The 18,359-nt window shown below is 41.3% G+C and overlaps 1 protein-coding gene and 1 pseudogene across 1 annotated transcript; both read right to left on the bottom strand.

The window, feature by feature from the left end:
• Positions 1-1,698: 1,698 nt before the first annotated feature.
• On the bottom strand, positions 1,699-3,571 carry LOC132230513 (hippocampus abundant transcript 1 protein-like). The gene has a single exon (XM_059688098.1). The coding sequence runs from the start codon at positions 3,399-3,401 to the stop codon at positions 1,974-1,976; it is 1,428 nt and encodes a 475-aa protein (XP_059544081.1). The 5' UTR covers positions 3,402-3,571; the 3' UTR covers positions 1,699-1,973.
• A 10,365-nt stretch (positions 3,572-13,936) lies between these two features.
• LOC132231862 (proto-oncogene serine/threonine-protein kinase mos-like) lies at positions 13,937-15,192 on the bottom strand (annotated as a pseudogene).
• Between the last annotated feature and the right edge of the window lie 3,167 nt (positions 15,193-18,359).

Raw genomic sequence — 18,359 nt, 5'->3', positions numbered from 1 at the left:
AGAAGAAATGGGAAAAACATCCACAGATTTAATTTTTAAAGATGTAATATTTCTGGACATTAACTTTATAATTATATATTTGCAATAGCTTAACAAAGGATTATAGACATAAATATTAATTAGAGAAACCCATTAAGAATAAATGGACAAATGACAAAGATCATGAATAAACATTTTTCAAAGAAAGAAATATAAATTGTTAATTAGTATATTTACATGCTTATCTAGTTAAAAATGTAAATTCAGAAACTAAACTGCCAGATTAAAAATCTGGTTATTTTTTTGTTTGTTTGTTTTTTTAATAATGCCCTTTGTTGGCCATTGTTTTGTGAGACATTCATTTCTCACTGTTTGTGGGTACATAAATTAGTATGATTTTTCTGGACATATTTTAGCAGTATTAATCAACAACTTCAGAAATGTTTACATTTACCTTTGACTCAGATTTTTTTTTTGAAATAAAGTGTTATATTTATTGTGGTATTTACATAAGTCTATTCTTTAATTATTTATGAAACTGTGCTACCGTTTTTATTTGCCTCTTATCTTTCTTTTATGTGTTACTGATGAAGTTTTTATGTGTTATATCACTAGCCCTATTTTCCCACAAAGCCCTGTGGTGTTTTCTTGTGTGATTTTGCACAGAACAGTGATTTTTTAGGAATGCATATGTCACATTATAGGACTGACTTTACAAGGCTTTTCTCTAAGCACAAATGGAGAAAGCAGGTATAACTCAGGTAGTGTGCACATGTGGGAACTTCTTCCCAGCATTACTTAGAAAATTTATGCTTTTCTGACTCTTAAATCACCAAAAATATCAGTTAAGAAATTGGTAAAATGCAAGAAAGTATTATAACTCTTCTGTGAGATTAAAACTTAACAACTAACTTAGAGACATTACTGGATCCAAGAAATTTACTAACACATAAGATAAAAAGTCAAGATTGACATTTCCAAGAACTAGAAGAGGAATGCATAGGAAAGAATTGATCCAGAGCTAACTTGTAGGTGTTGACCATGTGGTAAGCATGTGTATGTGTCCCTGTCTAGCTGCTAAAATGAATTATGCTTCCATAAAATATTAACAATTTTGTATGGAAAATATAATTTATACAAATCCAATGAGCGGTATTCAGAGAAATAACAAGTTTTGGAAGAAAAATGGCCTTAATTGGCAAATCACTGTTTACTTTGCTAGGAAATACAGGTACTAAGTTATGTGTACACTACATGTAGTGACAATATGTGTTATGTTGCTGTTTTTTTCCAGTGTTTGAATATTCATTATAGACTATACCTTTTTTGGTAAATGCTACTAAAATTTTTATTTTTAAAATTTTATTTTTTTGTAGTGAAGTAATTTAATAATTTTGAATTACAGCTGTATTTTCTCTAGTAAACTTTTAAAAATTCATTCACTTTAAATAATTTAAACAATTTTTAGTTGATAAACCCTGATTATAATAATAATTAAAATTTATCATATAACCCATTTTCATTAAGTAGGATTATTGACATCATTACTTAATTTAAGTATTATCATTTTTTACTTTAATCACATATTTTTATCTTCCTAATGACTTATACCATTGAGACCTTTAAAGTAGTCTATTATATTTCAAGGTCAGAGAAAAAAGAATTAATAAAACAACACCTCTCACATCATTAAAAAAAATAATAATTTTTTTTTTTTTAAGAAGTCACAGATAGAGCTTTAATGAAAGGACATATATAATAAACAGCTTGGTGGCAAGGAAGTGGTGCGGTTAAACAAAAGGTTTCTTTTCAAAAGAAATTGTAACATCTTTGGAAAACTGTCCAGTTCTTTCTTTAGTTCCCCGGAGTCCATGCAGATCCGTTCCTTAAGACACCCTTAGAGTGTGGAGGTGACGTGGAATGTATGTACATCAGCACTCAGGCGCAGTCAGCCTGGTGCAGCTGGAGAAGGCTCCCTGGCCGCGGCAGCACGCTCACACGTTCATGTCCTGGAGTAAGGGTTCTTTGGCTTCTCCTGGCGCCTGTGCGCTATGAGGGTGGCTGTGGCCACCACAGTGCTTCCTCCAATTGCTGGACCGCAGGCTTAGGTTGGTGTGTTCCGGGATAAACAAGGCCACCAGCAGAGCCAGCAGCACCGAACAGGCTCCAAAGAGGAATGGCGGGCCGGGGATGATGGAGTTCTGTTCAAAGTGGTGCTGTGGGCTGGTGTTTGTCCCCAAGTCCGTTCCTGTCATTGGCAGCTCTTTCAGTTCCACGTGGAATATGTAGAAAATGAACCCATAGAGAGCCGGTCCCAGACCGTTGCACAGCCCCCGAATTCCTGTTATCATCCCTTGAACAACACCTTGTTGGTCGGCATCAGCAGTTCGGGACTCGAGTGCGCTGACGGCAGGAAAGGTGATACTGGACATGGCGGCCACGGCCCCTGCGGCCCACATCAGCCAAGGTTCTGAACCGAAGCCATACCACGCCAGCTGTAAGATCTGAAATCCCAGGCCCAACAAAATGGTGTTCTTATTTCTAATGGATCTCATGAGTAAACTCAAGACTATGGTCTGTGCAATGATGGAGAGGATGCCGAGGACCGCGATAAAGGCCGCCACACTTTCTGGTGAAAACTTCATTATCTGCCTGAGGTACAGGAAGAAGCTGGAGTACTGGCCCGCCTCCGGGAGGTAGGAGAGGAACACGGTGATGCAGATGAGCAGCACGATGGCGTCCTGGCCCACCTTCTTCAGGGACGCGAAGGGGTCGGCCTGCTCCCAGGAGATGGGTGCCCCCCAGGACGCGGACCGCATCTTCTCAGGCAGAGACTCGGGCACAGCCACCAGGATGAAGCAGATGTCCAGCAGCGCGATCGCCGTCGCCAGGACCACCACCAGGCTGTCCCCATACACCCGGCCCAGGTATGCGCCGATGGCAGGGCTGATCACCAAGCTCGCGGCGAACGTGGCGGAGACCTGTCCATAGGCCATGCTTCTTTCATGCTCTTGGGTTATGTCCGCCACGTATGCGAACACCACGGAGAACGTCACTGCAAACACCCCAGACACAGAGATGACGGCAAAGTACCACCACGGGCTGATCTTCATTGAAGGGATTGGGGCGCAGGTGAAAAACACTGTCAGCAGCAAGAAGGACTTCCGGCCCCAGACGTCAGAAAGAGCACCAATGAGCGGGGCACTGAGGAAGGACAGCAGACCCTTGACTCCTTGAATCAGGCCATTCATCAGAAACGTATGTTTAGGGAAGGTTTCATGTAACACCACCAACGTGGGTGCCGTCAGTAATCCCCAAGCAAAAAACTCCAAAAAGATGACGATGACCGGGTGGTACACACTGGGAGAGCCTATTCCTTGAGGCGTGCCTCCGTCCTTAATGATGGTCTTCTTGGCCAGCATGATACTGCGGTTCGCAGCCCGTTTCTTCTTCTACCCCTGCGTCATTTTACCATCCTCGAGTCCCGCCGCCGCTGCTGCCACTCCGGGGGCGGCGGCCCCGTGGCGAGTCCGTGCCACCGCTACTGCCGGGCCAAGCCGCTCGCGGTGCTCGCCGCCATCTTCCAGGCCCGGCCTGCCTCGGGCGGCGTCACATAGTGCGATCGGCGACGAGCCGCCCGGCCCCGCCCCGCCAAAAAAAATAATAATTTAACAGACAAGTTTCAAGCTAGAAGCTAAAAGCTTCATAAAGTTATTTCCATTTTTGTTAGACTGAACAGAAAAATATATAATAAAATAAAAAAATACCTTTTCATTTTAACTTATGACATAAAAAGGAGACTTATGTAGTATCTACACTAATAAAAGACAAAGATGCAAATTGACTGTACCTTTGCTATGCCTTAAGACACGCCCACCAGCCTATCAGAGCGACCATTTGCAAATTAACCCAACCAAGATGGCGGCCGGCAGCCACGGAGCTGAAGCAAGCAGGAGGCTTGGTTGCCCCAGTGATGGAGGAAGCCAAGCTTCCTGCCTGCCACGGCCGGCTCTGAGCTCCACTCAAGGCAACAAATTTTCAATTATAGAAGATAAATAAACCCCAGATACCTGCTTTCATCCAGCCATGGCCACGGAGCTGGAGCATGCAGGAGGCTTGGGTTGCCCATGGCGGTGGAGGAAGCCAAGCTTCCTGCCTGCCACGGCTGGCTCTGAGCTCCACTCAAGGCTACAAAGTTTCAATTATAGAAGGTAAATAAATCCCAAAATTAAAAAAGAAAAAGAAAAAAAGGAAAGGCTGGGAGCTTCCAATGCCAGGTGGCTTTGCCAACCTGAAAACGGCCCTCAGCCCCTCACCCAGACTGGCCAGGCACCCCAGTGGGGACCCCCACCCTGAAGGGGTGTGACCAGCCTGCAAACACCCATCAGCCCCTCACCAAGGCTAACCAGGCACCTCAGCAGAAACCCCACCCTGATATGGGACACACTTCAGGGCAAATAAGCCAGCCCCCACCAGTGCACCAGGCCTCTATCCAATATAATAAAAGGGTAATATGCAAATTGACCCTAACAGCAGAATGACTGGGAAAGACTGGTCCCTATGACACACACTGACCACCAGGCGGCAGGTGCTCAATGCAGGAGCTGTCTCCTGGTGGTCATGTGCTTCCACAGGGGGAGCTCTGCTCAGCTACAGCCAGGCTGATGGCTGCCAGCACAGTGGTGGTGGTGGGAGCCTTTCCTGCCTCCTCAGCAACGCTAAGGATGTCCAACTGCAGCTTAGGCCTGCTCCCCTCTGGCAAGTGGACATCCTCCAAGGGCTGCCGGGCTGCCAGTGGGATGTCTGACTGCCAGCTTGGGCCCAATCCCCCAGGAAGCGGGCCTAAGCCAGCAGGTGTACATCCTCCAAGGGGTCCCAGACTGCAAGAGGGCATAGGCCGGGCTGAGAGACCCCATGAGTGCGCACAATTTTGTGCACCGTGCCTCTAGTGTTAAATAATAAAGAACTTAAATTTCAAAAAATTACATATGAGAACATACAATTTGGTGGGGGGATAGGACTCAGACATTTTAATTCTAGGAACCTAAATATTTATGAAGAAGAGCAAAAATGGAACATAGAGCAAATATTCAGATTGGGGAATCCTATATAATAAAAGCTTAATATATAAATTGTCCCCTCAGAAGGTCATCTGATCGGTTGTTCAACCATTTGCTATGACGTGCACTATGACCAAGGGGCAGCGTGACCATGGCGGGTGTTGACGACACAGTGCTGGCAGTGGGCAGCAGTGGTGGTGTTACTGGTTCTGATGGGCCCCGACGAGAGCCGGACCACAGCCGGATGGTGGAGCAGGTGAGCGGGCGGTGCCAGGCCAAGGCAGGTGCGAGCAAGGGCCCGATTGCCCTGCCAATCACCCTGCAGATGGCGAACAGTGGTGGTGGTGGGATGCGGGGCCACTGCCTGGCTACCAGGCACTGAGGGAGCTGGGTAGGGGGCCCGGCTCCAATCAATCACCCAACAGGTGGGATGGTGGAGCACGTGAGAGGGCAGCGCCAGGCCAAGGTCGGGTGCCAGGTGGGGCTGCAGGGCTGTGAGGCTGTGGGTGCGACCTGGGGCCCGATCTCTGCAGGCCACCCCAAGGGACCCCATCCATGCACGAATTCATGCACCAGGCCTCTAGTAGGTACCTAATATAGCATTATGTTACCATAGAATATTATCTCCAACCAGCTTGCAAGAATTATGTGCATCTCTTCCCAACTCTACATTCAGTGACATCATCTTGAAATACAATGGGAGTATTTATTCCATATAAATTAAAAAATGATACAAATAAGGGCTCTTTACCACTCCCCAGGAGATCCCATTGTTTACTACCAGCACAATATGGATTACACCTGGGCTAGGCCTTTGAAATTATATTTTAATTTTCTTATTTTATTAATCAGTATGCAATAACCTGTCCAATTTTGTACAGTGAATTAGTGGCAGAATTAGTGCCATAATCTTGTTTTCCAGATCCATAGGCATTTAACTTTTAACATTTTGCCAGTAAAATTATCTGTTGCCTATTTTTAATCCCCAACTAAAATGATAGTCTTGACCTACATACTAAGTCCTAGATTAATCTTCCGGTGAAATGATGCCTGTCTGATACATTCTGTCAAAATTTACTGTCAAGTACTAGTAAACATGAACTAATCACAATTGTTGATTTATACTTGGAAACCTTGCTTTAGATTGGTCATGGCACAAAGTATCCATATTACTTGTTGTGTCTCCTATTGGTATACAGGGAAATGCCTTATGAGAAGTCCAGCATTTCACACTTGTAAGCATTCTAACAGTAATTTACAATTCAATTTTCAGAATACCTTTCTAATTTAAATACATAAAATCCTATCGTGGGGATCCTGTCAGAGTATGCTGGATGATCAAGGCAAATGGGAGTGTGGAGGCCCTGTTCAGAGTATGCTGAATGTTCAAGGCTACTCTGAGTGTGGGGATCTTTATAAAAGTGTTCAAGGTTAAGATACTACATGCAGGTGCAAGAAGCAAGGACACAGTAATCTGTGTACACTGTGCATGCATGCCCTTCTATAACCCAAAATAGTGAGGTCACTATTAGGAAAGGAGCCGCGTTTGTCTAAGTTAGTATTAAAGTATGTTACTGACCAGCAGTCTGCTGCTGCGGGCTTGGAGGCAGCTGCTTAGTGAGGCTGTAGCTCTAAGAATGGCTCCTGTGTAGCTCCTATGTTGGAGGCTACAGCTACTTTGTAGGAAAGATGTATTGTTACCTAGCTGGTGTACGGCTACTGTATGGGACTTTATTTTGAAGAACTGCTTTGTCTAATAGCTCCTGTCATAGCAATGGCCACTTGGGCTACAATAAAGACACTGTTATATACCCACAACTTCTCATGGCTTCTCTATCGAATACCCAGCATCCCAGGCGGTCCAGCTCCTGGCAGAGGGACTTGGGCCCGATACCAACTTTCTTGGAATCTCTGCAATTGAAGTTCCCAATATACTGATATACTAAAAATGACACTCAAGAATTCCGGTCCTTCCTTTTACCCCTCCATCCATCTATTTGTCCATCCATCTATCCCACCAAAAGTTGTTGAGGGCCTATGTTGTACTTGCCCCAGGGCATGTGTGGTACCTGCCAGAGCTCCAGGGTGTACACCCTGTCCCCACTAATGTTTTCTAATGATTTCTTATCGTCTTTATGCCCCATCCTTAAGGGAGCTGCAGTTCTTCTTGAGCACTGCTGGTTCTTGCTTGGGAAAGAATCATTTTTCCTTCCTATCACCATTGTGATCCCCTGCAATTTCTCTAGATGCTACCAGAGACTTTTTTATTCTTTCTTTTTTTCAATTCTTCTGTTACTCTTGGTCACATTTAAGTCAACACGGAATTTTAGGTGCTGAGCTCCACTGCAAAGTTTCATAATTTGAAGATTTACCTTTATCAGGTTTCACCATTTTAAAAACTTAAGTACATATAATAATTAATTTTGTTAAATTTTTATTGTTAAAAATAATTTTCTCAAGCCATCCTCACCCAGTTCTGATCCAATAGACCTGACATTGGGCAAGGATCATGCATTTTGTAAACTCAAGCTCTCCAGGTGATTGTGATGTAGGTGATCAGAGGCTCACTTCTCTGGAAACTCTGCTTTATGGGGACTCCCCCGTGATGGTTCTAAACACGGATCAGGGAGAGCTCACATATGCTGGGAAGTCTGAGTCACCATCAGGGGAACCAGGTGTTCATACTGCTTTTAACTCACTTTAGACCAAGTTTCAGTCTAGAAAGGATTAAATGCATGCAAAGTGGATGTTTAGCAGTTTGGTCTGTAATGTGGGATTTCAGATAGGCATTGTTTTTCAATTCCTAATATATTTAAATTAGAAATCAAGAAAGAATGTCTTGAGAAAAAGTCTCTATAATGTTCAAAATAACTTCTAAGATGTTCTTAGTTGTCTTTCATGTTGATTTTAATGTTTATTTATATATATTGTCTTTATTTAAATTATGTTCTATAATTCTAATTAATCTTTAGATTTTATATTAAAATCATGTAAAGATATATCCTCATTTTCAATTAATATCTCTAAAAACAATAATAGTTTTTATGCATATTTTAGTTATAATTTAAATAATATAAGTAGATTTTTAAAAACTCTTAGCAATTTAGTATACTTCTGAAACCAGAAAAGTCAGTGTTTGTGCTGCCCATCACTATCAGAACCAATAAGCAGAGACAAGGGTTAAATCTTTATGGCCATTTTATTCAGAAGGCTGGTGATCTGAGAAGATGGTGAGTTATATACCCTAAAGACTGTCTTATATCTCACTTCAAGGCAACCATTTTTTATAAGGAGAAGAAAAGTGTAGGTAAAGGGTTTGGAATTCAGGGAAAAAGTAGGTAAGGGGTTTGGAATTCAAAGGAAAAGGTTAATCAGATAAAAGTTGCAGTCCAGTGATTTTCCAACCATCCCTTCATCTGCTGACCAGTGGTTCTTTATCCACGTCCTGGCTGGTGGAGGTTCCATCCCTGGAGCACAATGGCTCAGATACCATTTTGGTCACTTGCAGTCCTCCTGAGGCACAAGGTCAAATTGCGTGTGGGTCTTCTAAAGTTATGTCAGGTCCAGTCATACACTCCAGTCCCTGGAACAAAAGCTTTCCATGTGCATTAATTGCCAAGTCTATAAACTGTATATCTAAAGCTAAAAATTTTTAACTTCTTGAATTCCCTATCACTTTCACTATATTTAAGTTTGTGATATCAAAATTGTTTTTCATTCTGACCATAGTAAGTGCTGGATACCTTAAAGCTCTAAGATGGCATTAATGATAACAGTGATACCAATAAGTATTTCATTTTACATGATAACACCTGACCTATTTGGTAAATATATGTACAAAAAGAAATCCTATCTAATAAAAGAGTAATATTCAAATTAACCATCACTCCATCATAAAGGTGGCGGTGGCCACAGAGCTGGAGCAAGCAGGAGGCTTGAGTTGCCCTGGAAATGGAGGAAGCCAAGTTTCCCGCCTGCCCTGCTGGCCCTGAGCTCCACTCAAGGCTACAAAGTTTCAATTATAGAAGATAAATAAACCCCAGATTTCTGCTTCCAGCCACCAGAGCCTCCGCTCAAGGAAGGGCTGGGAACCTGAGTTGCCAGGGGAAACCCAGGTTTTGAGCGGGACCAAGGCAACAAAGTTTCAATTATAGAAGTTAAATAAATCCCAGATACCTGCTTCCAGCCCACAGCATGGCCAGCATGAAAACAGCCATCAGCCCCTCACCCAGGCTGGCCAGTGGGACCCCCACCCTGATCTGGGACACACTTTAGGGCAAACCAGCTGGCTCCCACCTGTGCACCAGGCCTCTATTCTATATAATAAAAGGGTAATATGCAAATTGACCCTAACAGCAGAACGACTGGGAATGACTGGTCACTATGACACACACTGACCACCAGGGGGCAGACATTCAATGTAGGAGCTGCCCCCTAGTGGTCAGTGCACTCCCACAGGGGGAGCTCTGCTCAGCCACAAGCCAGGCTGACGGCTGCCAGTACAGAGGTGGTGGCGGGAGCCTTTCCCGCCCCCTCAGCAGTGCTAAGGATGTCCGACTGCAGGTTAGGCCTGCTCCACGCTGTCAAGTGGACATCCCCCGAGGGCTGCCGGGCTGCTAGAGGGATGTCTGACTGCCAGTTTAGGTCCGATCCCCCAGGGAGCGGGCCTAAGCCAGCAGGTGGACATCCTCTGAGGGGTCCCAGACTGCGAGAGAGCACAGTCCGGGTTGAGGGAAGCCCCCCCACACACACACACACAAGTACACAAATTTTTGTGCACTGGGCCTCTAGTTATAAAAATAAGCTATGGATACTAATCAGCTATCCAAAAAGTACCAAACACTTGGCAAAGTTAAATATTCTTTCTAATTATCTATTTGGAAAAAGAAAATATCTTTTTGTTAATGAAGAATCTATAAATTCAAATATGGGAACATATGGAATCCACAAAATGAATAAACTCATAGGTTTAGCTTCCCTCTTATTTATATAGCCACTTTCACTATTTAACTTCTATGTTTATCCTTCAGATTTCAGTTTAGATAGTATTTCCTCTATTCCATTCCCTTCCTACCTGTTTCAGAACACTTTTCATACTCAATTGTAACTGCCTCTTTGTTTATTAGCCCTCCATTAGACTGGAAGTATGCCTCGTTTACTACTGTACCTCTGTGCCTGGTTAATTGTTGCTCTATAAATAATTATTGGACAACAATTAGGACCTTTCAGCATTTCTGACAGATAGTAGGCTTCCTAAGGATAGGTATCCCATTTCCAGTACCGAACACCTCATTAGAGGTACTCCATAAATATTCAGGAAGAATGGAAAACTATAAGGGAAGTCAAGTATAACATCCCCCAGGGGGTGCTAAAGCCCAGGTCTTATTTACTTATGAATTCAGCCAGAGTAAAATTGCTATGGACTGTTTCAGTTTACTTCACCAAATATTTATTGAGTGCCGTGGGTTTCCTTAGAATTGCAAAGATAAACCAAGACTCAGTTCTTGCTCTTGGGACATTTGAGAGCTGTTAGGCAACAACTGCAGTTGACAAATTACATCAAGATTATCCACTAAAGGTGAAACACTTCACCTTTTAGACAATAGTAATTTAAAAGATGCTGCAGTGCCCAAGGCTATGCCAACTGCAACCATAGACCACCCTGGATCATTTTTAACCATGCCTTGAGATTCCCACCTCTTCAGGAATTCCACTGAAGATTGGGACAATCCCTCCCACTCTGCCCCTCAGAATATCTAGGGTTGATGAAAAATCAAAAGCTCACTAGAAGCAATTTTCTATTTCTCCCTAAAATCAATTTTAGGATTGGCCATAACTAATTAGCATAGAAACCCCTTCCCTCTTGGCCCTTTAAGACAAGTTATATTTTATCTGATAGCCAGTAGAATTCATTTGAATTAATGGTCACATGCATTTGGCCATATGCCCAGATATTTGGTCACTACCAGTTGCCAATGACCTCTTCCTGGCCATGACTTCTAATTGCAAAAATTGCAATGGCTATAATACCGTAATATGAACAGGGATCAGAGGACAGCTGGGTGAAGTTTTCAATAGTGCAATTGAATTTTTGTTTTTCCTGACAATAATCAAACAGTTTCAACTGTGTCTAATTAGGGAGTATTGTTTTTGAGTGACCAAAGCTTGCTTATTACCAAAAACCACATGTCACCTTTACTCTAAACTGAGTCAGAAACTCTAATTCTTCTGGGCAAGAAACTAGTTTGTACTTACTTTAATTGCTAGAAACTTTACAACAGAGTTATTGTGATTTTTTTTATGTTAAATTGAGAATTAGATGGGCAGAGTAGTAATTCTTAATAGAAATTGCTTTGTCTCACTGAAAATTTATGTTCTAACATTAACTTTTGGCAAAGGTATATTCTGTGAGCAAGATTTAAGTTCTGTTTTTTTAAGGACCCCTACTAGAGGGTAGAAATGGCTGTGCGAGATACCCAATTTTTATCCACCTCTTAGGCACTATATGCAAACTAACATATAACCTAGAGAGTACAAGTGATAAAGGATTAGGAAAAAGGAAGAGGCTAATGCACAACATTACCTTGTATGAGAAACAGGATATTTGGCCTTTCTTATCATGTGAAGAACCAATGCAAGTGTTTTTATATAATGGCTGGTTCAACAAAGAATAACGACAGCCATACTTTTGTGTTATGCTAGCTCACCACACATTTAAAATTGACATACCGCCCCAACCGGTTTGGCTCAGTAGATAGAGTGTTGGCCTGCAGACTAAAAGGTCCCAGGTTCCATTCCCATCAAGGGCATGTACCTTGGTTGCAGGCACATCCCCAGTAGGGGGCGTGCAGGAGGCAGCTGATCCATGTTTCTAACTCTCTATCCCTTTCCCTTCCTCTCTGTGAAAAATCAATAAAATACATATTTTTAAAAAATAAAATAAAATTGACATACATTTGAGCACTACAAATTTATATCTTTGTTTTAGACATTTATTTAGTAGGTTAAATCATCAGTATGGTGGATTTTAATTAATTTAGTATTTTAAACTTTCATCAGTTTTCATTTAAGAGGTTTTCACAGCATGTACAGGATTTGTATAAATATGTGCAGTAAATTTATTCTTTTAACAGTTTTATTCTTTCATCAGAAATTCATTTAAATGGATTCCACTATATATCACTATATCACTTCCACTTCCAGTGCAGCTTTAGGTCAGGCTGTAATTGATGCAAAAGCAATGAAGTATTAAAAGAGATAGGAAATATCTGAAATTGGAAAGAGTTCAAGAAGTGGGCCATTGTAAGGGCATTACACTCCTTAGATAAAGTGGGGAGGGGAGACTATATAGCATTTTGATCTGAAGCCTTGTATGCGTTATAATTTCAATTTTCAACAAAGTTGAAAAGATCTATTTTATCTATAATCATGTATTTAAAATTAACCGCTTCAGTGCCTTAAAACAGTCCCCATGTGGCCACGGGAATGTGCACACTTGTCTTTACCATCCATTTTGAATTAATGGCACAGCTTCTTTCCGTGAATATTCTATCTCCTCCCTCCTCCCTGCTGACATTCATTAAATGACATCCAAGAGATAAACATTAATATAATAAATACAGTAGCTATGGAAATAACCTGCGGAAGAGGGGCATTCTATCATGTTTTCATATAGAAGTAGATGAAAATCACAGGTAGTGCATTACAGTTGGTGACAGAAAACTGCAGCATGAGAGATGCCCCTTGCGAAGAGCAGAGGTGCTGGTGCTTGCCTTGTGTGCATTGGAAAAGTAATGGGTGACCTTGAGAAGTCCTCTTTGCTCTCTAGATCACTGCAAAGAAAGTGACTGTTTTTATGGTCTATATACTATAGAAAAATATTGATGTCTTTGGTGAGTGAAAGAAGCTAGAGAAATGATAGGTAAAAATCAGTATTTGTCTTTGGGAAGACAATGCCTCAGAAAGAAATGTTCTCACCACACACACACACATACACAATGGTAATTTTGTGAGATAATGGATGTATTACTATCCCTATTGTGGTAATCGTTTCACTCTATATCCATGTATCCAATCATCATGTTGTCCAACTTAAATTACATGTTATATATCAATTATAGCTTAATAAATCTAGAAGAAAAAGAAAGGAGGAAGGAAATGAAGGTAGAAAGAGAATAAAAGGAACAAAGAGGGAGGGATTTACCTTGTGATGTTGTCATTGTATTTAATATTAGAGGCCCAGTGCATGGATATGTGCACTGGTGGGGTCCCTCGGCCTGGCCTGCACCCTCTTGCAATCTGGGACACCTTGCAGGATGTCGGACTGCCACTTTTGGCCCAATCCCTGCATGCCAGACTGAGGGACCCCACCAGTGCATGAATCCATGCACCAGACTTCTAGTATGCAAATAAGATGTTTGGTTAATCTCTTCCCACCCTCCCCCCTTCCCTCTGGGATTCATCAGTCTTTTCCATGTTTCCATGCCTGTGAGTTGAGCATCTGCCCCCTGGTGGTCATTGGGCATCATAGCTACTGGTCAAACAGTCAAATGGTCAAACGGTCAGATGATCGCTAAGGCTTTTAGATATATAGATACTCTTTTATGATATTGACAACTTCATGTAGTTTTCCCCTGGCTTATTGGCACTGTGAAGTACATTTTTGTCAAGTTGAATTGAATAGAATTGAAATGAGTTGAAAGAAGAAATTCAAAAATCCTCACAAAGATGACTCAAGCCCATCATTCTTATCCCCCTGTAAGGTCATAATATAATCTGGTGTTAGAAATATGAAATCAGTTTACTGCTCATTCTGTTCCTAGAGCATGCCTCTTTACTGCATCTGGCTTGGGAGAGAATGTGGTTGAGAGATAAAAGGTTGCCCTCAGACTAAATATTTAAATTAGCCTCTCAGAACCACCAAAGCCCCCGATTTTGCAGACGTCCCACTCACTGATCAGAATGTTGGCGGCTTCAGGTCCAAGTGCACGATGCTTTGTGAGTGGAGGAAGAGCAGCCCGTTCACAATATCCAGGGCGTAGTGCAGGCACTTGGACAAATGCAACTCCCCTCCTGCACCACCGTGGGACTCCACTTCCTCCTCCTCCTCCTCTTCCTCAGGGGAGCTGGTAGCACCGTATATGACTTGGTGTAAGGTGACATGGCCACCAGACTCCATGATGATGGTGCCTAAACTATGAAAGTCCACAGGCGTGCGCGTACTGGTAGCCACAACCCCCACGATGTTCTCATGGCGAAGCCTCACTACGTTGAGCTCAGCCCAGAAGCTGCGCTGGGATGCCAGGCGGTTCTTGGTGCACCTGTTCACTTGCTTGATGGCCACGAGCACACCGTGGTAGGTCGCCTTGTACACGCAGCCGAGGCCCCCAGCGCCCAACCTCTGAAGGAAGCACTCCTGCTCCCAGTCGATGATGCACCAGGCCAACCGCGAGGCAGCCGTGGGGGCCTGGGAAGAGTGGTGCCCAGGAAGAGCTTCCTGGCCCTACCTGGGAGCTCCGAGGGGCTGCTGCAGGGCCTGGAGTCCACCCGAGGGAGAAAACTCGCCCGGGAGGTAACTGCGCCGCGGGAGCGGCTCGGGTAAGTGAAAACCCCCATCAGTCTGGGAGCACGACCGACTGACTGCCTCTGTTAAAGTATCTTACTCAAGGCTAATTTTATTGGGATCTAAGTTATCAACCTAGCTGTGAAGTGACAACTAGGAAGGTGAAATTCACAATGTGGACAATTCTATAACCTTTCAAATAATAATTGCCTGATTTTTTTTTCAGGTATATATTGATGGAGACTGACAGATGTTGAAAGAAGAACCACAAACCACACCAGAGAACTGAGAATAAAAATCGTCCTTCCACTTGACCCTCTTCTATTGCTATTTTTGTGATACATGAAAACTTTCTTTCCAATGTAAAATACGAAGCTGGGCCCACAGTTACTTAACTGATGCTGCATGTGTGTTTTCTTTAGCTTTGGCTGCTCTTCCCACCAGCAGCCTCACACCAGCTATTTCATATCAGTTGCTGGTTTAGAAGGTCTTCTAGTTATTACTCTTTTTTATATATTAGTAAGATCTTGACTTAATACTTGAGTAATCTGGTTCATGAAAATGTAAGAAAGTCTACATACCTGTAGTCATCAATCAATTTCACAAAGACTGAGCCCCACCATGTAATAGAGTATTGGAACACCATGAGTGTTTTAATAAAGGTACAAAGAGTTCCCTCCAATCTTTTTAAAAATTCTTACTGGCATAGTATACCATATCTCATTCTTTTACTTTCTTTTTTTATTAAATTGATTTGGGTGACATTGGGTACTAAGATTATATAAATTTCAAGTGTACCTTTCTATGATACATTCCCCCACCACACAAAGTCATATCATTTTCTGTCGCCATACATTTGGCTCCTTTTGCCTTTTACTGTTCCCCACCCCTTTCCTTCAGTAATCACCATATTATTGTCAGTATCTATAAATTTCAGTTTTATATCCCACATATGAATGAAATCTTATGGTTCTTAGCTTTCTTCAACAGACTTATTTTGCTTTCAACCTATCTATGTTGTTTTGAAGTGAATTTCTTATAAATAGCATATAATTGGGCCTTTTTAATATCCATTTTGCCAACTTTGTCTCCTAATTGGTATATTTAGACCATTTATATTGAAGGTTAATTATTTACATAGTAGGTTTCAAGTCTGTCATATTTTTTTCTCTGTTTATCCCTTCTCTTTCTCATATCCCTGTTTCTCTTTTCTTGTCTTCCTGTGAGTTAATTTTTAGGGTACCATTTTGATTTATTTTTAGTTTTTTAGTATATTTTATATAGTGGTTGTTCTCGATATTATAATATGCATATATAACTTATCATAATGTAATAGACTTGACATTTTACTAATTCCAAGGAAGTGTAGAAATATATCTTTTTCCATGCTTTTATTTTCAACCTATTTGTGTCTTTGAACCTAAAGACAGTAGATAGTTGGATCTTTTTTATCCACTGTCAATCTGTCTTTTGATTACAGTGCTTAATCCATCTACATTTAATGTAATTATCAATAAGGTAGAATTTTTAAAAATATATTTTATTGATATTTTACAGAGAGGAAGGGAGAGGGATAGAGAGTCAGAAACATTGATGAGAGAGAAACATCGATCAGCTGCCTCCTGAACACCCCCTACTGGGGATGTGCCCACAACCAAAGTACATGCCCTTGACTGGAATTGAACCTGGGACCCTTCAGTCTGCAGGCCGATGCTCTATCCAGTGAGCCAAACCGGTTAGGGCAATAAGGTAGAATTTATTTCTTAAGTTTTGATATTGGTTTTCTGTCTTAAATAATTTTTGTTCCTCTATTCTCCATTATGCTTTATGTGTTAAATAGATATTTTATTTTCTATTGTATATGTTAACTTCCTTGTCATTTATTTCATTATTTTTTTTAAAGTTTCTTAGTTGTTGTCCCAGAAATAAAATGAAAGCTTAATTTATAACAATCTATTTCAGATTAATGCCATATTAATTTCAAAAAAACTTTGCTTCTATATAGTTCTATTCCCTCCCCTCCCTTTTTGCTATTACTATAATACAACTTACATCTTTATATATTATTAGAAGCCTGGTGCACGGATTCCTGCACATTGAACAGAAATTAATTAGAAGGTTGCTGGCAGGACGGGACTGGGTGAGATGGGCTGGACATGTTCTGGAGCCAACCTCCCATGGTCCCTCCTTGGCTGGCCTCACTTGGGGCAGCACCAGGGCTCGAAGGGCATCTGCGGAGTGAGTTGTGTCCTTCCAGCAGGTGGGTTCCCTCAGCCTGGCCTGCAGGGATCGGGCCAAAACCAGAGGTCTGACATCTCCCAAGGTGTCCCAAAGTATGAGAGGGCACTCTGCAAAGTTGCTGTGCTGCTTTGAGCGTCTGCCCCCTGGTGGTCAGTGCATGTCATAGCTACCGGCTGGTTGGCTGGTCGGCTGGTTGGTCAGTCGCTTAGGCTTTTCTATATATAGATAAGCCCATCAACACAGTTTTATATTATTGCTTTATGCAGTTGGCTTTTAAATTAGGTAGAAGAAAATAATTATTCAGTTAAAATAATTAAACACACTTTTATATTTACTTACACAGTTGTCTTAATCAGTTCTTTATTTTGTTATGTGAATTAAATACTGTCCAGTGTCCATTAATTTCAGCCTTAAGGATTCCCTTTAGTGTTTTTTTGTAGCAGTAGTGATGAATTATCTCAATTTTTATTTATTTGGGAATGTCTTAATGTTTTCCTTATTGTTGAAAGGTAGTTTTGTTGGATATGTAATTCTTGGTTGAGAGTCCTTTTCTTTTGCAATTTGAACATGTCATCCCACTGATTTCTGGCCTCAGTGGTTTCTGATAAGAAGTCAGCTACCTGTTAATTTTAATGAGAATCTCTTGTGTATGATGAATTATTTTTCTCTTGTTACTTTCAAGTATCTTTCTCTTTCAACAATTTGATTGTGGTATATCTAACATTGCCAATGATACTTGCATTGCTTTTATTGATCTTATTATGGAAGTAAAGTCTGTTATCAAAAGGATCTCAGAGCATTTCATACATTCCCTAGGGATAATCTTGAAGTCCCTCAGGCCTAAGTACATATGTACATCTGAATGTTACCTCAATGACATCTAAATAATATCTGTCTGATCTGACTACACCTGATACCCCAGGATTATGACCAATCCCTTTGATTTTTCACCTACCATCTGAGTTATTTTTCTCATAGGCTAAGGATTGCTTTTATCTTCTTTTTTAGAGTCTCAATAAAATATTCTCCATAGTGTTCTGTACCATTCTTCTAAGAAGTATCCATTATCCTCATGTGAATAAATCTAGTGGTGTCATACACAACGTTATGGATGTAGGCTTGAGAAATTTCTCTCATTTGACTGACCATGGTTTTTCAAGTTCTTCCTTACTTGGGTGAAGATAATACCTTCAAGAACTAAAGGAGCTATTGAGATTACTATGCTCAATAGATAGGATATAATTACTTTGGAAACACAAGAAAATATGTCACAAAAGATACATGAATTGAGGCCATATATTTTTGTTCTTTATTTACTGGATTCCTTTCCTTTCTTCTTTTACCAATGGCAAAATTTAGTGAGGTCATGTTTTGGTGAACTATCTTTCAAAATCACTGAGCTAAGTGATAATACAACCTTAAAATCAACTCTTTCCTTTGGAAAGAGTTTGTGTAAGATAGCATAGGAATTTGAGTATAACTAATTCTCACAAATGAAAAAATGAACAGATTTTGAT

Source organism: Myotis daubentonii, chromosome 3 (genome assembly GCF_963259705.1).
Source record: "Myotis daubentonii chromosome 3, mMyoDau2.1, whole genome shotgun sequence".
In the NCBI taxonomy this organism is placed as follows: Eukaryota; Metazoa; Chordata; class Mammalia; order Chiroptera; family Vespertilionidae; genus Myotis; species Myotis daubentonii.
This window is presented reverse-complemented; position numbering and strand designations above follow the sequence as displayed.

Bases quoted from the DNA above. Each gene is read 5' to 3' on its own strand.
- LOC132230513 (XM_059688098.1), bottom strand. From the start codon at position 3,401: ATGCTGGCCAAGAAGACCATCATTAAGGACGGAGGCACGCCTCAAGGA.